Source organism: Calypte anna, chromosome 8, assembly GCF_003957555.1.
Source record: "Calypte anna isolate BGI_N300 chromosome 8, bCalAnn1_v1.p, whole genome shotgun sequence".
Taxonomy (NCBI): domain Eukaryota; kingdom Metazoa; phylum Chordata; class Aves; order Apodiformes; family Trochilidae; genus Calypte; species Calypte anna.
This window is the reverse complement of record NC_044254.1, coordinates 28929029-28954308: the sequence shown is the minus strand read 5'-3', so window position 1 is coordinate 28954308 and position 25280 is coordinate 28929029. Positions and strand designations below refer to the sequence as shown.

At 50.0% G+C, this 25280-nt stretch overlaps 1 protein-coding gene across 1 annotated transcript; it reads right to left on the bottom strand.

The window, feature by feature from the left end:
* Positions 1-6040: 6040 nt before the first annotated feature.
* FOXD3 (forkhead box D3) lies at positions 6041-7717 on the bottom strand. Its single transcript, XM_030455290.1, is given in 3 exon segments — positions 6041-6945; positions 6948-6985; positions 6988-7717. Coding segments are annotated over 3 exon segments (1197 nt in total). The 3' UTR covers positions 6041-6516.
* Positions 7718-25280: the final 17563 nt, after the last annotated feature.

Below are 25280 nucleotides of genomic sequence, written 5' to 3'. Positions count from 1 at the left end.
GTCCTACAGTTTTACGTATTTTACCTAAACTTGTTATTGCTTAAAACACTCATATTGCTGCCTAGCAAAATCCTTCCATTTCAGGATATTAATGAGATGCTAAGGGATGCCTGGAGATGACAAATCTATTAAATAAGCAGAGTCCTAAAAACCCATCAACTACAGAATAAACTGGAAGAATTTCTCTTCCTTAATCTGCTGTGGGGTGGTGTGTGACACCGAAAATGCACTGGGGCAGAATCCCCCCTGCTTCTCCCTCTTTCATCTCCTTCTCTCCCAGACCCTCTCTCCTTTCCCTCTGCTCTTCCCTCCTGGCTTTTCCACCCGTAGCCTTCCCTCTCTCCAACTCTGAGGATGAAGAACACGGCACAGCAGCACCAACCCCCAAGGCCATGAGCGTTGTCTGTGAGCTCCAAATGAAAGAAAAAAAAATCAGATTTTTTTTAGGGTAGGTTTGTGGGTTTTGTTTTTTTTTTTTACCTTGCAGATTCTTGTTAATTTGGTCCTGGAGGCTGCACATCCAAGTGCATTATTTCAATTAGCTGAAGGCTCTTTGTTGCAAGGTGAAATCATTCACTCCCCGGGAAAGCTTTTTTATTGAATGCTCTCTAAATACTTGCATTGGTCACGTCGCCTGGAATTGAGTCTCTGTCACTAGTATTTCTGCGGTGACTTTGACCAGATCAATGACTGGAAAAGGCATTAAGGACACATTGATACGGGGGGAGGATGAAGGGCAGACGAGCGGGGCTCTTGGTTTTGGTGCTGGGTGGTAAAGAGAAACCGATAATGAGCAGATAAATGGCTTTTCTTAACCCTTGGCGTTCTCGGGAGGCTTCAGCAGGTCCTTGATGTAAACCCGGGAGGTGGTGAGGAAAGTATCTCCAGGGTATTCCATAAATCTGGAGACAGGATAATGAGAAAAATCTTTCCTCGGGAGGAAGGGAGTCCTGAAGGAGGCTGCGGATAGAAAAAGTTGCATTCCAGCTCACCTGGGATTTTGTTTGTGCTGAGCCGTGATGCAGGAACGAGCCGGGAAACAAACTCTGGAGACGTTTCCAGTGGGAGATTCACGGGCTGACCTTTCCCGGGTTCCCAACACCATAAAACCGCCCGTGATTTAGCGGGGAAGCGGTGGGGACGAGGGCAGACAGAGGAGATTCTCCCCCATCCCCCCTTTTTGTTTTTCCCCTAAATATCAACACCTAATAAAGTAATTACGAAAGCTTGAGGTCTGGTTTTGTTTTCCTAAATTCCTACGGTTTTCCGAGCCCGCAGGAGGTGCCGGAGCCTTTCCCCCGCGGCCCGGCCCGGGAGGAGGATGCTCCGTAAGCCGGGGCGAGATTCTCCGTCCCTTCCTGGAGAGGGGAACCTGGAGAGGAGAACCTGGACGGGATGCGAGTATTCCGGCTTGTCCCATTTCGCTGAATCTGAAGGAAAACAAGGGTTTTATCAAGCCTGGAGTTCAAGGACGCTCCCTCTCAAATCTCTCTGTGTTACTAAAGTTGCGGAGTGCCTACTTTGTCAGCTTGCTTACCAAATCCCGAATTAATAAAGTTTACTTAGTTATTTAAATAGATTAAATGTCACGTTTTAAATGGAAGGGGAAGGTTCTACCTTCCTGACCTATTTTTCATTTCTGATTTAGGAAAAGGCAAGATTAGCATGGATATTGCGTTTTCAAGGACCTCGCCACTATTAAATAGACTGTTAAGTGCATTTTATGGCTGAAGAGTCTGTTCCCAGTTCAGCCTGGGAGACGTGCTAAGTTCATCTCTACCTGCTACATTGAACATTCACTGACTAAAAATACTTTCCGTGGTGTAATACCTGTGCTCAGTGTCTTTTAAGCACATAACGCTCAATGTTTTAGGACAAGTAACAAGTCCTTAGAACGGACGCGTTGGCTCCTAGGAAAACTATATCGCGAGTGTTCTGCGGGATGCACGGATTCGGCGAAGAGATGGGATGAAGGGAAGGGAGGCTGCGGGGACGGCAGAGCCGCTGCGGGGATGGCATGGATGCCTCACGATTTAGGCTCCGCGGAGGATTAAGCGGGCGCGGATCAAAAGCAGTCTTTACCGCAGCCGCGGACCCGAGGGGCTGTCGGGGCAACTTCTGTGCGGGATTCGCTGTGTTTCTTCAGCCGCTGCCTCTTAAAGCCTATCGGGGGTACACCCACCCCCCAAAAAAAAAAAAAAAAAAAAAAAAAAAAAAAAAAAATGCCGAGGCTGCTTTTGCGGCTTCCCGGGCCAGGCTCACCTCCAGGAGCAGGCGAGGACGAGTCCCGAATCGTTCCCCAGACACGGGGAACCTTCTGCAAAACTGCCCGAAGAACCTCAAGAGGCAAAATCCCATTGAATTCCCCGGGAACTGCCTCCCTGTCCCGGCTCCGCAGGTGGTGGGGGGACAACCCCCCTAGAGCAAATCTCCGCTGTCTTTTTCCCGAGGGGCCCACGAAGGGCGAGGGATGCCTCTTCCCAAACCTAAATCTCTCCCTCCTGCCTTTATTTCTGGCCTAGGACACAGAGCCCGTGTCGGGGGTTGGGGACCGGAACGACCCGATCCCCAGAGCCGGGACCGGAGCGCTGGAGCCTCCTCGCACCTGCTGCCCAAACCCCGGTTCGGGTAGCCCTGGGGATTTGCGGGGTGATGCGCGGTTACTTGCGCACTATCCCTCCCTCGGTACCACCGGGGTGTACCCCGTCCCGTAACCCCGGCAGGTTCGAGCATCCTCGGGGCAGGAGCGGTCCAGTGGCCCGCAGGTGTCTGGTGTCACCAGTGAGTGCTTTCCTCCGGACACCTCTTCTCGGGAGAGTGTCGGAGCACCTATAGATTCCTCCTGATGGGAATCACCCCTCCCTCGGGACGGCCCCGCCGGGATGCTCCCGGCAGGGCACCGGCAAACGACGCGGTATCCAGAGGGCCTGGGGAAGAGACTAGGGGGGGATAAACCCGAAGAAACCCGAAGGTTTTTTCCGGAGCAAGAGCGACCACGCGCGATAAAGAGGCGTTTTGAAGTAACTGCCAAAGAGCTTCTCCTGCCTTAACAAATGCTCGCCGCAGCCTTTCGACACCCAGCAGCCTGTAACTTCAGCCCCGCTCTCTGCTATAAATAGTCGGCGTTGAGAGCAGTTAACGCGGGGAGAAGGAAAAGGAGGGTTTAGCGCAACTCCCGCGGCCGCGCAGCGCCGCGCAAGCGAGAGGGTTCCCCGGGAGACCCGCATCAGCCGATGAAATACTCCTGATGAGCCCATCACGGCTTTTTTTTTTTATTTTATTTCAGGCAACTTGGTGGTTTAGAGGATTAGGGCCAGATTGTAGCTTGCCAGGGCGGGCAGAGCGGCGGGGCCGCGGTTGTAATAAATACCGGGGGGAAGTCGCGGGGTGGGGACACACACACACACTGGGTAAGCTCTCTGGGCTGCGAGGATGGTCATTTCCCCGGTGTTTAGTATCTAGTTACTTTCAATACACCCCAGGGACCGACATGACACGTCTTATACTAATAGGCATCTGTCACCGGCCGTGTCAAGTTTTGCCATATGCGTCCGGCAAGTTTGTGAAAGGAAAAAAAAAAAAAAAAAAAAAAAAAAAAAAAAAAAAAAAGGAGAAAAAGACTTTCTGTCCTCTGTCTGAAGCGACCAGCCAAGAAAATTTGGCCGGGAGGCGGTGTCCCGGCCCGCTGTACCCCGAATTCTGCTCGCCAGCTCGACTGCAACCCCCTCCCCCGTTTGGGAACCGACTTCTCGCACCACCACTCACCCCCCCCGAGCCTCTCCGGTAGCTTTACGCGAGCCACCGGGATGCCCCACGGTCCCGTCCGCTGCAATAGAGCACCCAGCCCGGTGGCGTCCCGGGGGTTCCGGGTACCCGGGATGCTCCGGTATCCCCGGAGGGCTCCCTGTTCAGGGGTGCTCCCGGTCCGAGGGGGCGCGCCCGTTCCCGCGGGTGCTCCGGGTGCCCCCTGCAGGCCCCGGTTGGACACTGCAGCCCCCCCGCCGCCACCGGGAGCCCCCATCACCTGCCCGCAGTGTCCCCGCGGGGAAGCAGCCACCGGACGGGGGGTTCGCCGCCACCACGGTCCTTCCTGAGCCCTCCCGGTGCTGCCCGACCCCAGGAACCGCAACCCCTTTCCCGGGAACAGCTTTCTCGCAATGTCCCCCTCTCTTCTGCGATCGGCGGGGGAGGAAAAGAGGTGTAGAGAAAAAGGACGGAGGTAACAAGGGGGAAACGGTTCCCGGGGCCGGGGCGGAGGGAAGTGGCAGGGGGGAAAGTTGCCGGTTCCGCCGGCGGCGGCGCGCAGATGCCGAGACCGAGGTATTGCTGCTATGTGGGGAAATATGAGCGAGTAATTTTATAAGTAACAAAGGCCGGGGAATGGAATGAGCCCCCTGTTATCCGGTGTCCTCTGGAAGCCCTGGATCAGCAGCTTCTTGAGCCTAAAAGCGAATTCAAGAAGCGGCTCCTTTCCCTTTTCCCAGGGGGATCGGCTAAATATAGAAATAACCTCCGCGCGTGTTGCCCGAATCACCTACCATTTGCTGTTTGTGTAAAACCGATTAGCCAGACACAACTGTGAAACAACTTGTTACTTTTATAGCCCCCCCCTCCCCAAGGTCTCCTCCCGCTCCCCCACAAACCAATTTGGCCGCGTTGGGTTTTCGGCAGGGAGCGGAGCCCGGTGGGTGCCCATGTAGGGCCCTGATGCCACCGAGCCCCCAGCTCGCTTCAGGTGCCTCGGCTCTCTTTTCGTGCCAGCTGATGATTAGCGAGTCCTTATTTATAAAGTTCAAACTATCTCATCGCCCGGGTTGCTTGTTTTATTTTAGTCTATGTATGCGGAGGTATAAATATTTACTTAGGAAGAAATAATATTTACCGCTTACCAGGAAAGCAAGGACACTTTGATTTATTTAATTTTTTTTTTTTTTTTAAACCCGCGGTGGTTCCCAGCGGGTGTTGGAGGTGAAATAAACGCCTCGTCCTCCAGATCCTCCCGCCGCGGAACCCGCTGCATCCCTCCTGTCGTTTACGCCGCCGCTTTTCCTAACAAAGACAGTGAAATTATTTGGGAGGAAAATCTAAATCCACGCAGGTTTCCAAAGGTGACGAAAATTCGATTTGCCGTGGAGAGAATAAAGTGCCGACCAATGTCAGTGCACAGGAGAGATCGGGTGCCCGATGTCTCCCCAGATTAGTCTCCTCAAAGCGGGGTTTTAAATATTAGCTTTATATATATAAAATATATATATATATATACACACTAATTTTTCCGCTTTTTATTTTATCCCAGATAATTCACACAAATGTACATTATTTTTCCTCAGCTGTTCTTAAAACTTACTGGGAATTAGCTTTTTTCCTTGGGAACGCAGAGCCGCTTAGCACCGATTATTTTCCTGAGCTCAACGAAAGATCCGCGCTCTCACACCGCACGGCCACGGCTTTAATTTTTTTTTTTTTCTCCTTCAAAATAAATTGTAAACGTTACTTAGACCGACACGGAGTATTTCTTTAAAACCATTTCCCGTCTAACTCGCCACGAAAAGCAACCCAAAGCATACCTAGTCCGGCCGGGAAGGGACAGGAACCCGCAGCTCCGGGATGCAGAGCCGAGGCTGAGAAAAAAATAATATATTAAGGGAAAAAAAAATACGGCAGAGCTGAGGGAATCCTGCATTTGTCGGGGAAGGTTTAATTTTGAAGGAATCGGTGTGATTCTAGCCCCGCTACCGCGGCGGCAGAACCGGCAACGAGCGAGGCCGGTGGATGTTTCGCTGCGCGGCCGCGGGCGGAGCATCCCGAAGCGGCCGATGGTACCACGGGAAACTCGTTGTAAACCCGTTGTAAACCCGTTGTAAAGCCGTCCTTGCCGCACCGGAACCAGCGAACCCCCGACCTTCGCGGGCCGGAGCTTTGCGGCCGCGGGGGTTCCGTTCCGCGCTCGTTTCTCCGGCCTCCGCGGCTCGTCCTTCGGTGAGCGCTCAGTAATTCGCTTCTCACACAAAGCCGGGCAGAGCATTTTAAAAATTTATTTACAAAGTTGTGTACAACACGAAGGGATAACATTTAGAATACATATATTCATTCATATATAAACAGACTTCTATAATAGAATGACAGCGTTTTCCTCCTTTTTTTTTTCCTCCAAAATTCTTTTTTTTTTTTTGATCGTTCATTTAATAATTAAAATTTCCCCCGCTTTTTTTTTTTTTTCTTTCTTTGATATTTTTTTTCCCTGGTTTGTTCGTTTATGTCGGATAAAACCGCTCGGAGCGTCGGAACCTTCAAAAAAAGTGAAAGTTCGCCAGCTCCTAATCGCGACCGTCATTTCGCCTCTTTAGAAAAATAAAAACCCCGAAAGCAACGTCAGTAATTTTTGATACAAATATGTACAAGCGGCGGCAGCGGCTGGGGGCCAAATACCCGCTGCTCGGAGCCCGGGCGCGGAGCCCCGAGGGGGCGGCCCGTGGTACCCCCGTGGCTAGTGGCCGCGGCTAATGCCCTGGGGGGCTACTGAGCCGGCCATTTGGCCTGCACGGCGGCGGCGGGGGCTGCGGGCTGCAGGAACTGCCCCGCGATGATGTTGGTAGGCACGCTGAGGATGGGGGCGATGGCTGCGGTGGTCCTGGCCAGCGCCAGCGGCTGGTGGGCCATCAGGGCCGACTGGACGGTGACCGGCGGCCTCAAGAAAGTCTGGGCGCTGGCGGCCGAGCTGGCGGCGGGGACGCCGATGATGTTTTCGATGCTGAAAGAGGGGCGGCTGCTGGGCTCCGACTTGACGATGGAGCCGGCGGCCCCCAGGCTGTTGAGCTGGAGCTGGAGGCTGGGGCTGAGCTGGGAGTTGAAGGCTTTGCGGCTGAGCTCGCTGGACGGCAGGAGCGGCACGGCGGGGGGCAGCATGGGCCCCACCGGGGGGATGTAGGGGTACTGCAGAGCGGCGGCGGGTGGGGGTAGGCGCCGGGGTGCAGCCCGTAGGGCGGCCGTAGGGGCCGGCGAGGCCGTAGGCGCCGAAGCCCTGCATCATCAGCGCCGTCTGGTCCCGCAGATGCTCCTGCTGGTGCCTCTTGAAGCGCTTCCTGCGGCGGAGGAAGCTGCCGTTGTCGAACATGTCCTCGGACTGGGGGTCCAGCGTCCAGTAGTTGCCCTTGCCGGGGTTGCCGGGCTCCCGGGGGATCTTGACGAAGCAGTCGTTGAGGGAGAGGTTGTGGCGGATGCTGTTCTGCCAGGCGGGGAACTTCTCCCGGTAGTAAGGGAAGCGGTTGCTGATGAACTCGCAGATGCCGCTGAGCGTCAGCTTCTTCTGCGGGCTCTGCAGGATGGCCATGGTGATCAGGGCGATGTAGGAGTAGGGCGGCTTCACCAGGCTGCTCTTGGGCTTGCTCTGCCCCGCCGCCGCCCCGCCGCTCGCCCCCTCCTCGCCGCCCCCTTTGCCGCCCTCGGCCGCTCCGCCGGGGCCCGCCTGGGCCGGGCTGCCGCTGCCGCTGCTGCCGCTCTCCGCGCCCGCGCAAGCCTCCGCGGGCAGCGCCAGCTCCGAAGCCTCGTCCAGCGGCAGGCGCGGCAGGGCGGGGGGGCTGCCGGCCTCGCCGTCGCTGTCCTTGCCCAGCCCGTCGTCTCCTTCGCCCACCACGTCGATATCCACATCCTCGGCCGCCGCCGCCGGGACGGTGGGGCCGGACATGTCGCTGGCGCTGCCGCCGCCCGACAGGGTCATCCCCGCTCGGCGGACGGGGCGCGGCGGCGGAGCCTCCCGCCCGCACCCGGCGGAACGGCGGGGTCCCCCCGCGGCCCCCTCCTCCTCCTCCTCCTCCTCCCGCCGCTCTTCCGACCGGCCCCTGGGGCTAGACCCGAGCGGACCGGCTGCCCGCCGCGGTGCTGCCGTCCCCGCGGGGCATGGGGCGGCCGCGCCCGCTCCTCTCCCGTCCGCGGCGTCCCGCCGTGCGGGGCTGCCCTGGCCGCACCGTCACCTCCGGCTCCGCGCCCCGCTCTCGCCGCCGGGCATCGGGGATCAGGCGGCGACGATGGCTCCCGACCGCCGGGCTGGGCGACCCAGGGCGCCGGGCATGGGGCAGCAGCCGCCGCCGCCGCGGCTCCGCTGGCACCCGCCGCTCCACCGCTCCTCTCCGCGGCCGCGGCCCCGCCGCGCACCGCTCCGCCGCCTTTAGCTTTTTTTTTTTTTTTTCCTCCCCTTGTTTTTTGGGGGGCTTTTTTTTGGCTCCTTTTTTCCCGGGTTGTTGGTTTTTTTTGATATCCCCCCCTTGGCGGAGGGAGGGGACGGAGCTCCCGGCGGCCGGGCGGGGCGGGGGCAGGAGGCCGGGACGTCTCGGGGCCTCGCTCGCCACTTTGGAAGCGCGGCGGGTCCGGACTGCCTGATAGATTACTTTCCCGTTAAAGATATACTCGGAGGCGGCGTCACGTGGCGGCGTGACGTCAGGCGCCCCGTTGTGAAGTCATGCAAAACTCGAGTTGTTTCATGGACTGTCAACAAAGAGCGCCGGCTGCTCCTTTCGGCCCGCCCGCCCGCCCCGTCGGGCCGCCCGCCCCACCGGGACCCTCCGGCACCGGCACCGGCACCCACCGGCTGCCCCCTGCGGAAAACTTTCCGCACCGGCACTTCCCGTCGCTTCCCTTCTCGGGATGGAGGGGCCGGAGGCCGCTCGGCATCGGCCGCCACGGCCGAGAGAAGCCTCAAAGGATGCGCTGCCGTACTTGGTTCAACCCATCAAGTTTGAGCTCGGAAATCACTTTTCCGAGGGTTCCAATTTTTTTTCCTTTTTTTTTTTTTCCTATTTTTTTTCTTTTTTTTTTTTTTTTTGTCAACCGCAGCACCAGCTGGGAACGGAAGATCAGGGAATGGCTATTGATTAATCTATTAGGTTAGTAGCAGGGAGAAATAAAAAAGACGTAAAATAACAAAGGGGAAACTATAAATAAAGAAGCTTTTAGCCGATTTTTTTTCCTTTTTCTTTTTCCTTTTTTCTTTTTTTTTTTTTTTTTTTTTTTTCCTTTGGAAGAGGTGTTAACGACTTAATCATTGCGGGCTTTAGCATATGAAAAAGTAGGAAATGAGAGAGTGTGTGTGAATGTGAGGACCGTATTGACGCGGCCCCAGGTAAGCCCCGGCCCGGGGAGAGGCGCCCGGCGGGGCGGGGAGGGGGGGTGAGGGGAGGAGGGGGCCGGCTGCCCACCTTACCCCTTCCCCTTTGCACCCAGGAGAACCCCACGCCTGGGACCTGGGCCGCGGAAGTCTTACCGGACTTTTTGCTTTCTAATTCCTAGCGTCGATGCCTTCGCCGTTGTAGTTCTCGGATTTGGGTAAATTGAATTAAATTAGGAATTTGTCCCAGGAGCGAACGATTTTCCAGCGGTTTAGGAAAGGCAAATAACCCCCACCCCACTTCCCTAAAGCCTACCGGAACCTCAGGAATGATGTCCCTGACATACCGGGGGCCTCTGCCCGGCCCCGGAACCTTCGGGCGGGACGGGCTCAGCCCCAGCGCAACGGGCGCGGGGAGGATGGGGGGGATCTTCCTCGGGGCAGGGGGCAGCGGAGACGGCTCCTTCCCTCCCTGCGCGGCCGCGGACCCGGCACTCCGCGGGCTTCCACACCCCCGCCCCAAATCCCCGCGCTCCGTTTCTACGCGCTTCCCTGCGGATCTCCGCGGCCCCTGACCCCTGGGCCTCCGCGCCCGGGTAGACATAGGCTGATACATACCTACACGGACACTCGCGCACGTACATTCACGTTCCCCCCCGCCCTCGCGTTGCATCCTAAAGGCTCTTCCAGGAAAAAAGGGAGGAAAAAAAAAAAAGCCCAACTCCTCAGCCCCTGTTTCATTTGTTGCGCTTTTCTTCGACACAATAAAAGTCAAATTAATTGATTCATACCATTAATTACGGTGCTTAGCGTGAAAAGAAATGTTTCCCCTCGATTAGGGCTCTATTGTGTTAATCCCGTGTTCAATCACGGCTGCCGGCTGAGCCGGGCGGCCCCGCTCCGCGCCCTTCCGCGGGTCAGGAGCGCTGCTGTGGCTCCCAAGGCTTCATGTGGCAAAGTTTAGAAAAGTATTTAAGAGCCCAGGAGTCTGGAAAGTCTTTAGGAGCCCACCTGGATGGAGTGGGGAGGGAGAAAACCTTATCTAAAATCAGAAAACTTTCCCCGAAATTACGCGGGAGCCCCCGAACCCACCGAAGTTCAAGGGCTGAAGGTGTGCAGGAGCAGGGACTGCACCTTGCAAAGCAGAAAAATAATTAAAGCAGCCTATGCGGAGGTGGAAAACCCACAATAATGACACTGCCAGAAATAGAAAGTGGGCGCCCATATAGACAGATAGATTTAGCAACAGGAGAAAAACAAACTGTATCGTCCGGATCGATACGGAGTCAAATAGAGACACGGCCAGCAAGCGGGGAAAGGGAGGATGGAGTAAGTTATGATAGAGAGATGGGGAGAAATTAATTACAACTCAATTTGATTCTAATATGGCAAAGCAAATCCTGGCTGCGATGCGAGTTAAAAATAAATCCGGAGGCTGAGCCTCGGGGGTGGGGTGGGGGGGATCGAGGAGGAAAGGCAAGGGCTGGGGCAATTTCTGCTTCTGTAATCGTTTTAAAGGAAGGAGAAACCAAAGGTGTCCCCTTTCATCTCCTTAAACCTATTACTTTCACTAATGAGTTATATAAATCGTTGACCTGACCTGGATTAAACCAGCATTGCGGTTCCTTATAAACGTGCGGGGGTAAAGGGGCAGGCAGGAGAGGGGCTGAGGGGGAGAAAACCCTGCCAAATAAACACATCGAAAGATGGGAGGAGGGACCACAAACATTCCCCGGCCCGGGCCGGAGCGGGGAGAGCAGGGCAGGGCCGGGGCCACCGGGCCTGGACCCCCCCAGGCCGGGCTTTGAGCTGAAGATGCAGATTTTCAAATATATCTGATTATTAATTTTTAAGACTCTATTTGTGGGTGTTTGTTTTTTTCCTTTTCTTTTTTTTTTTTTTTTTTTTCTTGTTTTTCCCCCTTTTTAGATTTTTTTTAATTGCAATAAATCTCCTATAAAAGCGGCAGACCTCAGTGTAAAACGAAATTGGTCGTGTTTCCAAAACGGTTTCGGATTTATTTGTATTGGAAATGTATAAACATCCATTCAGTAAAAGGCAACACGTTTAATTAACGATGAGAGAGCAGTTAGGGGCAGAAAGCTAGTAAAATTGTGTGATAAATTTATGGCATTGTTAGCGTGCTTTTAATTATGGCTATTATGTTAATTATTTCACATTAGCATGGAGTTATCAGCAGCATGTCAGATTTAATCAAAACGAGCCTTTCTCTCGAAAATTGTGCTTTCCATTCGCCGCCAGGAGAATGGGGGGTCCCAAGCCGAAACCGCTCCCCCCCATCCCTTTTATTTATTAAAAAATAAATAAATGAAGTTTTTTGAAAAGAGGATTTCCCATTGAAAAGAGTGGCTGGAAGTGATCCGGGCTGGTGCAGGCGGCAGATCCCTTTAGGCTACTGAGAGCAGCGCAGGGAGGCAGAGGAGAGAAGCGACGTTCTTGTTTTTTAGGAATTCACCATTTTCACCCCCTCCGGAGAAGGCACTTTATCATTTTGGATCATTCTGTCAAACAATATGATGTTGCTCATTTTTATCTGTCCCGTTTTACAAAGCCCCCGTTCACACTGCTGGCCAGGACAACACGCCTGAGTACAAAGGAATAAAAGAGACAAGCCGGGAGATTATAGGATCGCTGTATGGATATTAAATAAAAAAAAAAAAGGAAAAAGAAAGGGAAAAAAAAGAAGGATGTGTGTGTGTGTGTGTGTGTGTGTGTGTGTGTGTGCGGAGTGTGTGTGTGTGCTCCGCAGCCCCCGGGGCCACCCCCTGCTCCCCCTCCGGGCCGGTGATGCCGGGGAGCCGACCCGCTGCCTCCCGAAAGGTTTTCGGTCATTCCCTGTAAAAAACTAAAAAAAAATTAACAAATGAGAATAATTTGCTGGCAGAAGGAGAAGTGGGGGGTTTTTTTGTGGGTTTTTTTGTTTGTGGTTTTTTTTTTTGGCAAGGGTGTCAATCCGCACCCGCGGAGAGCCGCGGCGAACGCCCCTCGCAAATCCCGCTTGCCCTCCCCGACCTGCACCTTCGCTCCGCGCAACCCCGCGCAGCCCCGCGGAGACCCGCGCAGCCCGGAGCAGCCCACCTGGCTCTGCCCGAGCCCCCTCCTCCGTCCGGCCCCGCTCCCCCTTCCCCACGGGAGCGGGGGGCTGCGACCACGGCAGCTGCTGTCTTATTTTTAGAGCATTTCCATTCCTCCGGTTAATTTTAGATCGATTCATTATTTAGCCCCAGTTCGCCTTTAGGGAAACCCAAGCTGGGGGGCGGCCGGCACTCCGCGCCCGCGGGACTTTTCCCCGTGAGAGATGCGCGGCCGCGCACGGGAAGCCAACTTTGCGCCCTCCTTCCCTTGGGGGGAAAATGCTGTAAAAACCTGCGCAAAACCCGCGCTCTCTCTAGCGGGACACTGCGCAGGGGCGGAGCGGGCTGGGCTTTTTGCGCGCTGTTGGTGCTGTATTTCCCGCTGAAAGAGGCTCCTGGGGCCGCGCTGAGCCGCGCAGGTCGGATTTCACCGATTTTTCCGTGTTCTGCGGTTTTTCCCCTGGGGAAGACAGCCCCAACCCCCGGAGGTGACAACCCCAAGTCCCCGGGGACTGGCCCCAGGATGCAGCTTCTTGGGAGTCGACAAATAAAACAAAAAATCATCCGAAAAGTGGAGCCCAAGGTGCAGCTTGGGGGATGCTTAACAAAGCAAGGAGAGAGCAAAAGGAATTAAATAAGTTTTTAAATGCAGATTCACTCTTGGGTAAATTGGGCTGTGTGAGCAGAGGAACCTCTGTGCCTTTGGTGCAAAGTTGTCTGAGATCTGATTAGAAAAAAAAACCAACAAAAAACCCCAAACAGTTGGCAATTGTTCAGTCAACGTTTGTTGATTCTTCAGATATTTAATTTTGCAAACCTCTTTCCTAAATAAATGGAATTCTATCCCAAATCTGTGCCTGCAAGCACCCTGCCCTTGTGGTGGTGGCTTTTGGAAAGGATCAGTTCATGTCCTCATCCCCAAAATGGATAAAAATCATCCTCTAAACACCCTGTCAAATCCCTGTCCCCGGAGGAGGCTCCTGTGCTGTGAGGCATAATAAATACACAGGAACAAAAAGCAGAGACAGAAAAAATAAAGAAAAAAACCCCACCACCTTTATATTTGCTTTTTTTTGACTTTCTGGAAGGATGGGGTGAAGGAGAAGGGGTGATCCCAGCCTAGCTCCTGGGGTGGCAGCCCCTGGCCTGGCTCTGCAGGCAGCAGTGATGCTGGGGTGCAGCATCCTCCCCCTCTGGTTGGTGCTCCAGGGAATGGCTGGCTGGGGAAGGGATGTGCTTGGGCCATCCTTGCTTCTTCAAAATCCAAGGAGCCGTCCATGCATGAGAGGGGAGGCTGGGTGGGCTGGGGGATACATTTTGTATGGAGATACCTTGATTTGTCTGAGGAAAGGGAATAAATCAACCTGATGTAATATTCTGCCTTGCATCTGCACATGGCTCAAAGTGCCAATGGTGCTGATCTGGTGGTATCCATGGGGATGTGCCCCCAAAAGAGGGGACAGAACCCAAAAAGAAGGGATACAGCTCAAACTGAGGGGCTGCAGAGATGGAAACTCATTTCAACCCTCTGCCTGTGGGTGTTTTCACTCTGACTTTGCAGGTAGGCAGAAGGTGTGAGGGAAGCACAACAGTTTTTTTGTGTTTTTTTTTTCTCAGTTAATCCCCTTGCAAATGGCTGAGAAGAAGAGGATTTCCAGGGATGTGAGGAAATCCTTTTTGCCAACAGCAGCATCTCCTGGAGCCCTCCACGGGCTGGCCAGGTCCCCATCCCAGCATGAAGCTAACATGGAAATAACTCAGAGACTCTCCCATGAGATCCTGCACATCATGAGAGTGCCCAAGGAACACCACGAGCTGATTCAGGCTTTATTTTTATTAATCAGCCCAGCCAGGAGGTTGGCAGGAGCCAGCTCCCTCTTGGCGTGTTCTCATGCTTCCCAGGGCTTTGTTTGTTTGGCTTATTTTTTATTTTTTTTTTTTTTTGCCAGGATAGTTTTGTAAGCTGTGTATAACACCCTGGGTTCCCTTTATTAAAGCGGGGGAAAGACAAGCAGTGAATTATGGCTGCTGTTAATAACATCACTTTGCTAATATTTACCCCCAAAACATTGAATATTATTGATACATCAGGGGTGAGACCCCCCCTGGGGTGGGCAGCCCATGCATCACAGCAGCTCCACCTCCACCATCCAAATAGTGCCTTGGTGGGGTGTAAGTGGTGCACAGGCCTTTTATGGGCCTTCTGCAGAGTGCTGAATTTTACCCAAAATGCAGGTTAAAACCCATGCTAGGTATTAATGTAAGCAGGTCCATAATCTCTCCATCAAACCCTCCCCAAGCACCTGCTAAACTGGGTAGCTCCTTATCTGGAGAGAGCTGTAACATATTTTAGGGCACTCTGGGTTTTTTTTGTTGTTTTGCTTTGTTTGTTTTCTGTAAAGAAAATACAAGTTGCTGAGCATCTGCCAGGCCTGGCTTAGGTGGCAGGGGAAGGGGTGTCACCAAAGGGCCATCCTGACTTGCCACACATCAACATTTTTCTCCTCCACCTCCTAAATCCAGAACTGAGTTATCACTATTTTTCCATGAAAAAGGGGTGACCTCTATGAACAGCTTGGAAACAAAACTGGCAGCTTCAGAATGAAAGAAAAGTCTGCTTTTTTTTTTTTCCCCCCTCAAAATTCCACATTTTGAGCCAAAAATATTTTTTTTCCTTATTTTAGGGGGCAACCTTATTCCTTATTTTGGGGGCAGAGCTGATCCTGCTGTTCCCCCCAAAGCTGCTTCTTTGTCTGTCTGACCACTCAGGTATTTCTGTGAATTCAATTTAGTTTCTTCACCTTATTAAAGGAATCTTTATTAAAATTTTTATTAAAGTATTTTAACACCTTCCAAGGCATGTTGTAAAGCCCCAGCTGATTTCTGAAGCTTTTTTTGAGACAGCACAGAGCCTGGATGAGCATTTCCAGCACTTGTGTGATGAACCCACACAGTGGCAGCTTAGCTGGTGCCTAGGACAGGACAGAAAAAAACAGGGAAGGTTTTAATTTTGACAGAAATCATTAAAGGTTGGTATCTGTAATTGAAAGGGAAAGCTGTGAAGGATCAGTTTTTATTCCTCAAACCACATCAACAGTTTTTTTTTTGTTGGATATCCTGCTTTTACCCAGGTAAAAAAGGATTCCGAGAGGAATCCCAGCTCAGGTTGTGATGAAAGAGTGTATGGAGCTCATCAGGCAGTATTTACAGCCTGTAAAGAAAGCTTATTTAGGAGCTCTTGTTAAAATATTACATGATGGAAGAGTTCAACAGGAACATTTAAATGGATTTGAAGCAACTGCAGGGAGAAAATATGCCATGAGACAATGAAACATTTATCTGTCCAGAAGGAGAGGGGAGAAAAAACCCCCAAAATCCAGGAATGATCTATCATAAGGGAGGAAATCTGCACCTCAGCATTTGCCAAAATATCTTAATGGCTTTGTAAAGTCGTCGAAATAAATAGAATGTGGAGGGGCTGTTGCAGGTCTTTGCTGCAAAACAGTTTGGGCTGTGGGGTGTGGGGAGGAGCCCCTTGGGTGGCTTTTGGCTCTGCTGGAAGATCCTCACATCCATTGTGGCTCCTTTGACTCAGTTTTACTACAGTGTGTAAGTTTTAGCAGTGAGTGGCTCTGTGCAACACTTGTGGATCACTGACTGAGGGCCAGGAGGAAGAGCACTGCTGTGGTTTCCTTGGGTTTAGTTAAAACTTTCCAATTGGTGTTTGGTTTTTTTCCCTAATTTCCCTTAGGAAAATATTCCACCTCCTACAAGACACTTGTTGTAGTTGGTCTACATAGAGCATTTATTACTTTGACCTCATTACTGCTGGTTACACCTCTTAGCAGCAACACAGGGTTAATGTTCATCCATAATAAGAGGACATTTGTGCTGACACAAAGCTTTCAAGCCAGTGAGCTCCAAACACCAAACAGAAATGAAGGAATTTCACTTGTTCAACTCAGTTTCACTACTCAGAAGTGTAACTGTTCCCCAGGGCTGCCAGGGGAAATACTGGGAGTAGTTAGTACCCAACACTCAGGTCTGGGGCTGCACCTTCACCCTCTTCATAGTCTTCTTCCAAAGGGGGGAACTTCTGGAATATTCTCCCAGTCCCATAGCCTGGGTTTCCAGATTTAGTTGGTAGAGTATTGAAACTCTGTAAACGAATGGGGCTGAAATCTGGGCTTCAAGTTAACAGTTTTCTAAAGATGAACTGGAATTTCATTTTCCAGATAAGTCTAGTTAAAATTTGTAAGGTACATTTTCATCCTCATGTCTATATGGAATATAACAGTTCTTCCTTCCTTGCTTTCTTCCAGTAGATTTTTACCATTTTATTTTCATTTCTTAGCAAGCCTCAGCCTGGAGCAATGGTCATTTCTGTACTGAAGCTGCAGCTCTGGAGTAACTTGGGTGGTGGATGGAAGGGTCTTGCAGGACCAAGTTGTGTTAATGTGTGCTCCTCAGGGAGAGATGATGACTGGAGAAGGCACATGGCTGAGATTTTGCCAAAAAAATTGAGTTTGCCTTCTATTAACCACTGATGGCTCAATCCTGCATCTCTTATGTGAGCAAAAAAAGGACATTTTTCTCTGGGACAGATCCTGAGCAACTTTACTCCTGTGGTTGCTTCCATTGCAGTAATTATTTGGAGGAAAAGAGAGTCCTGGGATTGGTAAGGATTTTCCAGGCTGTCATTCTGGGAAGGACATATGTCTTGCATAGCTGTAGCTAACATGTCCTGCATGTTCTGCATGTTTCTTCTGTGTGTGAAATGTAATATACTTCCATGGTTTGGAGTCATCTATTTAGATATGATCTCATATAAGTTTGGCAGATAAATATGTTCATATCATATAGCACTGACATACTTATTTTCTCTGAGGAGTGCTTGCATTCAAGGTCTGCTTTCAGTGCTTGGTAAAGTCAGTAACAGCCTTCTTGTTGGAACAGAAGTCCAAATTTTCCCTTCAAATTGCAGCCATTAGTTTGAAAAAAACCAAAGAAACCCCAACCCAAAACCCCCATGCTCTGCAACATAACCATTATCTTTAAGCCAAACAGAAATCTTAGACATGGATCCATCCTGGCAGTAGTGAAAAGATTTATGCCTGGCTGTATGAGACTGGATGATGTTGAAACATGGATGATGTCTTATTTTTCATGACACTCCAGTCACCCATCTCTAGGACCTTACACCTTTGAAGAATGCTGTGAAATGGGCTGAGCTCTTGCCCAGGTGAATGGCACTTCCCTTTCCAAACAACTTTGTGCAACTCACTGGCAGAATTACCCGGACAGAAATTGCCTCCTTAAATTTATTTTTCTCCCAGATTACTTACTTGAATTGGTGAGGGTAAGGTGGAGGAAGAGGAAGGAAGAGGAATGTCTTGATTTCTGAAGAAGCTGTGAATCAGGTGAAGCTCTGAAAATGGAGAGATGGAAAAAAATTTGAGAGGAGAAATTAAATAAAGAAGTGCTGGGTATAGGAATCAAATCATGGGATATCAAGTCAAATCAAATACACACTGTCTGATGGGAAAGCAGTGCTTTAATGGGGTAATTAGTGAACAATCTTGCTGAAATCCCAGCTCCCTGCCCCTTGCTACCTCACTGCCTGCTTCTAAAGTGCAATATTTATTTCTGTCTCCTTCTGGCAAAGTTTAGGGCCACAACTTGAAAAAAAGGAGGAGTATTTTCTGTAATTACTCCTTAACCAATCTTCTGCAGTAACTCATGCCCCAGCCCTGTGCCTTTCTGGTTAACAGGAATCAGATTAAAGCCTCATATTTAGTTTAATAAACCGTAATTTCTGGCAAAGGTAACTGTCACCTTTTGTTTCATTCTGCACGTTTATTTTTCAAGCACCAGAGCTGACCTCCGAACTCAATCTGCACTTGCCTATTGATGCATAAATATCTGTAATATCACAGTAAATTAAATTCAGTTTTAAAGGGTTTCTATTTAACAATCTGTCAGAACTTTCACAGCGTTTGATTTCTAGTTTCCTCTGGCCACTGACAGGTTTATCTCAATATGGCTTGATTAATGAAACCTTTTATTTGGAGTAAGCACACCTATTATTACCATAATCTCTTAATGCTTGCTTAGGCAACATTGTACTCTGTCAGCAGGGCTCCAAAAACTTCCAGCCCCTTCACTGCTTGGCAGAGTGGCAGTGGGATTTGGAGGCTGGGGGAAGGATAGCACTGCCATGCCCTGCACCCTCGGGGCTGTTGGCAAAATCAAGCAGCTTGCCAGTTTAGTGGGGCTGGAAATGCTGTTTGCAGGAAGCTGGTGTTCAACGTGCCTTATTGCAAAGGGTTTTAACTTCAGAATCACAAATGCCCACAGCATTTGTCACCAGTCCCATCCTAGGGAGGCAATGGATGCTCTAAATTTGAGTTCGTGAGGGTGAGTTGTTGAATTTAGAGAAAAAAAAAATAGAGCAGAGCCTACAGAAGTTTGTACAGATTTGGGTATCAGAATTATTGACTCCTAGTGCCTGATTTTCCTATCACATGGCCCTGGGGTACCTGAATAACCTGAACAAGTAACCAGAAAGTTGCATCCCTGGCTCAGGAGAAGATGAGGATTCTGCTTTTCACCCTCGAGAGATCCTTGAGCAACCTGGGGTAGTGGGAGGTGGGGGGTTGGATCCAGGTGAGCTTTAAGGTCCCTTCCAACCCAAACCAGACTGGCATTCTGCCCTATGATTCTATGATCTTTACGTTTAGACAAGTTAATTGCACCTTTTCCTGGCTTTCCCAAGGATTTTGCTCCTTCTCAGCTTGTAGAGATGGTGGGGGAAGATGCAGCCCCACAGAGAGCAGTGGGAGCTCTGACACTGCCTCTTTCCGGGTCCAGGATTCCTGGGGAGTTTGATCCTGTTCTTATTCTTGTTTACAGCTGGGGTTTGGGTTTTTTCCAAACTGCTCCTCCCTGGGACTTCTTTGTTTGAGACCTGATTGTCATGTTAGAGTCAGCCAGGTTCAGTGCTTCTGCAAACAAAGATCTCACCTCCCAGCTTCATCACCTAAAAAGAGACAGAATCACCTAAGTGGGCTCTGAGGGTTGGGTTGCCTCCAGCTTTCCAGGGACACCTTTTGCTTTTAGTTTTTCAAGATCTCCAGGAGGCTCTCTAATTGAAGCCCACATCCTGCTGGAGCCAGGGACAAAGTTCCCAACAACATCAATAAAGATCTGATAGCTGTGCATGCCAGCCTAAGGATCACATGTGGAAAATGTCACACGTGATATGTCACTCCAAAGAGTCACAAATCCCTTTTGTGCAGAACTATCAAGGACAACCACACCAGCATCGTGTAACTATTAAAGAGGAGAATAATTTTTAAGGTGGTTTGTGAACTTCTCTCCACAGAATGAGAACATTGCAAGAGGTTCATGGCATGAAGATGTTAATCAGCATCAGGAAAAAGACATTCTCAGCTCTGCATTAAGACCCAGAAGAGGCACTGCCATTCCTATATAAACAACCCACATGTCAGGATTATATTTACCAGTGTACCCATGCAAAGAGCACACACAAAAGCAGACACAGTACTTTGCACGTAAATACTCAATCATGGAATATTTTCAGGGCATGAACAGTTGGAGAAACTCATTAGAAGAAATTGTATATTTTTTGATCAATACATGCAATATGGTTCAATGGCCCCATGTGCTTCTGCAGTGCCAGGTGTGAAAGCTTTCAGTAGATGAATGCTTTTGATTGCCATAAAAGATGTTGATTTGGTAGGAAGCAGAGAGTTTGGCTGGAGCAACCCTCCTTGCAGAATTATTATAATTCTCCAACACATCTCAGGCTTTTTTTGGGTTGTTTCGCACTCTGCTTCTTAACCTTCAACAACAAATATTGTTGTATCATGAAGACAGCAAATCCAAACAATTACATATGTAGTCCAAAGGCATACACAAGAAAATCAATATTTGACATCCCTGCAACTCCCTCCTTGGAGCAGCGCTCAATAGCTCTTATTCATTATACACTTATATCTCTTTCAGATTCCCCTTTGTCACCAGAAACCCATTTTTTTTTCTCCTTTGACTTCCACATAACTTCTTTGCCCTGTACTTTTACAGATGCCTTCTGGCTATAAATACTAATGAAATCTCTTTGCTTAATTCAATTTTGCTGGTACACTTACAGTTATGACCTAACTTTCCCACGAGAGAGACTGATTGAACATTCCAATACCTTATGGATGGGAGCAAACACTCCACAGAACTGGACTGACAATTTCCATAATTATAGAATTCACAGCCTAATGACCTTAAAAAACAATAAAAAGATCTCTTGTTAATTCCATTTCTGTTACTGACATTCAAGATATTTCATTTTTCACAGGACAACAAATTTACTTTTTATTTTCAAAAGAGCAGTCTATCCTTTTCCCCTAGATTAAATTTTCTGAATATTGAAGGATTTCATTGAATATTTAGCATTTCTTTGTCTTTTAAAAGTTAGAATATTTATGGTCCTTAGAATGCTTCTGACTGATTTATAGCAATCAATTATAAGAGTGCGTTTTCAAATAGCCCTTTTAAAAATGAAGAATAGAATAATTAAAAAGATCAGAAGTCCTCCCTTGCATATAATTATTTCATTATTTCATTACAGTGCAGAAATTGTTTTTGCTGACTGCGAACAATTTTAATTGAGCCAAATCTGGATTAATATACGATAGCAAGCAGTTCTTCCTAAGAAATAAGAGCCCTAATTGCCTAAATTTTTATTCAGCACACTGAGCCTTAAAAGCCACATTGTGATATAAACCTAATGGCTAGGTAGAGGGGATACTTTTGCCATAGTGGAGATGTTCCCAAAGCATAACCTTCCTCATTTATTCCTTCAACAGGTTTAGTGCTGCCTGAGGCATTTGTTTGGGTGCTGGCTTGTCACAGGTTGGGTGCTGAGGGCTTTGCTCCAGCTGTGCTGCCTGTGCCAGGTGGCTCGTGCCTTGTCCCCAGGTTTTGGTTGAGGGCACTGCCACGGGTGGCCATGTCCCTTGGCTGCCTTGTTCTTGTTCCTCATGTGCTGTTGCTGGCTCCTCTCTCCAGCTGCTCTGGGGTTTCTATCTGCTCAGTGGATACACCAAAGAAACACCAAAAAAAAAAAAATTAAAAAATTAAAAGCAGAAGACTTTGGTGTCTTGAATCTTCATGAGGTCTCCTCTGACTCCAAGGATTTAGGGAGCTTCAGCTTTTGCTGGTAGATACTCCACCCTGGAGCATCCACTGGGAAGACAGTGATGCTCAGTGCTGGCAGGGTTCTGCGTGGGCTTTGTTTGACCAGGAGAAGAGTTCTCAATCTGCTCATCCTGCTGGTGGTCCCTGCATTGGGTGCTGTGGTTGGGCAGTCACCCCCAGGCTGGTGTCTTCCTAACAAACCTCAGTCAACTCAGGGCACTGGGAGGAAGCTCTTAAATTAATGGACTTCAATTGAGATGCTGCTCCTTGCTCCCAAGCCCTTCCCAGACTTTGGGGTGAAATATTCCTGCTTGCCAGGCACAGGCAACCTTCTCCTGTGCTCAGCTCCCAGGTCTGAACTCAGCTTCCCAGCTGAGCTGCTGATGTAGACCAAGAAAGTCTGGTGAGGCTGGTTCAGAGTCCTCTAAATTAGAGGCACTTACCTGGCATGAAGCAAAGACTTTTTAATAAATAACATCACCTTAGCCTGGGCAGATGGGTTCTGATAGCTTCTGCCTAAGGTCTTGGAGCTTGACAGGAGGAGTGTGCAAGTCCATGATGCCTGGAAGATGCCTGGAAGGGCAGATGAGGCCTTATCAGGAAATGGTGGCTGCAGGGGAAATCTGGAGTTTGTCTGATGTGGAAGTTTCTCCTGTCAGGGCTGGGTTGCTTCCGGGGTGCTGGGGGAAGTTGCAAATGGGGCTGCTGTGGTTTGTGAATAAAGGCCCTTTGTCAGTGCCCAGATATCTCCCCCCTCCTCTCCAAGGCTGGCTGAAGCCCATGCAAAGAAGAAAAGTGGAAATTAAGACAATATTCTGGGCCAATGCAGCAGCCTTAATATAGAGCCTGAATGGGAGAGGAAAGATTTATAATTACCTCGAAGTGAGGCTGGAATTTTCCTCCCGAGCTCATTGCTTTCCAGTCCCACTGTCAGGTCTTGAATGCAGGTTTTTTTTTGGTGCCAAATTAACACTTTAGTGTGAAAGTAAGGAAAGTAGAAACACCAGCACCACCAGCACCCAGCAGCAATCAAACACGACCACATTAAGGATTGCCTGGCAGCAGGTGTGATGTATCCCCCTGCTATTCAGTAGTGGCAGCCCTCAGGTACATAGTTATAATTCCTGTGAGAGGCAGGCTCTGGAGATGACAGACTGAATAGTTACAATCTATCATGAAAAGTTTTCAAGGATGAGTTAATGATTTTTGTGCAATTTCCAGACCAGTTAGCAGAAGACTGGGAGCCTGGAAGCCAGAGTTTCCCTGGGAAGCAGCTCTGCAGGAACAAGTAACTATTTTTTTTTAACTTGTCCCTCTGTTTCCATATCTATAAGGTCAGTGAAAATTCTGCCTTTTCTGTGAAATTATTTAAATCTCAGCATTATTTAAATTTCAGAAAAAGGATTGTATAGGAAATACCCTGTAAAAGGGAAGGGGCTATAATCAACCCAACTTTTGCAGTAATAGTTCTAGGCTAATGGTTTATGTTGTTGCTGAACAGCTCTGTCCTGTGTTTGCCTGAAGAAGGTGGGCAGTGTAAAGCAGGGGATGTGTCTCTCTTTCTTAGTGACTTTGATTTCTGATGTCTTTGCCCAAAGACCTTTAGATTTCCAGCTTCCCATCAGGAAACCTCATAGCCCAGCCCTGCTCCCTGCAGCACAGGCTAAAATTCAGTTTTGGCATCTACAAGAGATAAGGACCGTAATCCAAGTTACTGGTGCTGCAAATTGGGTCACCTTGTGTCCACTGCCCTGGTCACACACACTGTCCCAGAGGAGAAACAATTGATGTAGGGTTGAACTGGGGCAAATTTAGGATTCCCTTCTGCAAGTGGAGGTGGGAAATAGTGGGAATTCCTTTTTGTACATGCTTGTTCCTAGCTGAGGTCTGCTGTTGCATGCATGTGAGCAAGTCTTGGACCTTCCCAGGTGAGTTGTGCTGTGGGCTTTCCTGCTGATGGTCATCACAAACAACAGCAACTCCACAAACCCTGGGACTAGCTCCATTTCCTTCCCAGTTTCCACCAAGCTGGGCTACAGTTTCCCAGCCTGTACCACACTGCTAACAGGTCATTTTCCAAATGTTAGCTGAAGAGCTAAGAAGTTGAGAAAGCCTCAATGACTCCACAGTCCATCTATCCTGGGCATTCCCTGGAGCTGCTGCCACCCAGTACCCTGCCCCCTGGGGTTGGTCCTCACAGAATTATTGAGGCTGGAAAAGACCTCTGAGATCATCAAGTTCAGACCTAACAGTACCATAGGCTGGACTCATCCTAGTTCTGTGGGGCTTTGGCAAGGAGAAGAGGCTCCAGCTGCATCCAGACAAGCTTCCACAGCTCTGTCCTTTGGAAACTTTGGTACCTCTGCTCTGGTGAGTCCTCTTGGTGCTCCCTCAGTGCCCAGGGGGATCTGTAACAGGTCCCTTCCCTCACAAGCTCTCAGTCCTGGGTCAGCTGTGGTGGCCCTGTGTGTCACAAAGGATTTGAGCTGCCATCTGTGTCGTTTGTGCCTGCTCATGGCTTCTCCCCCTGTGCCTGGGAAGATGAAGAAGGTTATTTGTCTTAAGAACATTTTCTCTTGCTCCCTCTTTGTTGTGCAGCAGTGTCAACAAGCAATTTGCTCTCTCCAGCATAATTCATTTCTGGTTGGGCTCTAATTTGTCCCTCCCCCTACGTGGCTGGCTGCTTGCCTAGCTATTCCCAGGCTCTCCCTGGGGGGTTTCACAGAGTTCCAGCAAACCAGGGGCAGCCCTTGGATGCCAAGTGTGCTGCTCGTGTCCCCCACACAGGACAGGGACTGCCCCAAGGGGCTCCCATGGCACTCGATGGGAGCAGGGATGGGCAGAGCTTTGAGCAAACCCTTTTGGGGCAGTTTAAGGGGTTTGTGCCTCCAAGGTAGGTGTAGTACTGCCCAATTCTCAACCTCCCTGTCCAGAAGAGGGCAGCTCTGACAAGACCTGTGGATTGGTACTGTCTGTTCATCTGGATAGTTTGTGTGGCCTTGAGGAGACACCTCAGGACTGAATTATCAGTGAATGTAACCTGGATCTGGTTGGTGTAGCCCATCTGGTGGTGGCAGGCAGGGCAGTGTGTGTGCTCCTTGTGTCTCCAAAATGGACCTGCCTGTAACCCATTGCTCCCTTCACAGAATCCCGGAATGGTTTTGGTTGGAAAAAACCTTCAAGATCATCAAGTCCAGCCTCCTCCCAGCTCACCCCATTCCCAGAAGTGCCTGTACATGGCATCTGGTGTATGTCATGTGCTGCAGAGTAGGAGAATGGAAGCAGGGATGGGGGTGCTTGTCCTTCCTGTGCCATCACTGCTCTGTGCCCATCTGGGTCCTGGCAGGAGCCTGGTGATGGCAGAGGGACCTTCAGCTAAGAAGTGGAGAAAGGGGAAAGGTGCCCAACCTTCGTGCTGCTGCAGCCAGGCTGCCAGCAGTGCCCAAATGAGCTCAGTTAAGGTTGAACTTCTCTGGTCATACACTGCAGGGGATAATCTGTTGGGGGAAGCCATAACTCATGCATCCATTTTCCCCTCCAGGTGGTCAGAGAAGCATTGGCACTTCACTCATGGCACCTCTCTTCTGGCCAGAATTGTGCAAGGGAGAGGAGACCTCACAGAGGGCTCTTGCTTCCAGTAGGTGATTCTGATGGCAGGAATGGTTTCCAGGGAAGGAAAGCCATATCCTAGGGTAAAGGACTCCAATGAGTTCAACCCAGAGCAGGTTAAGGAAGATTTGATTTGATTTCAGGATAACAAAACTTCCATCCTGGTTGTTTCAGTCCATATGATTCAGGCAAGAAGACAGTGAGGTGCAAGAAGCAGCTGGGCAAATTCAGGCTAGAAATTCCTGTAGGGTTTTGGGGGCAAC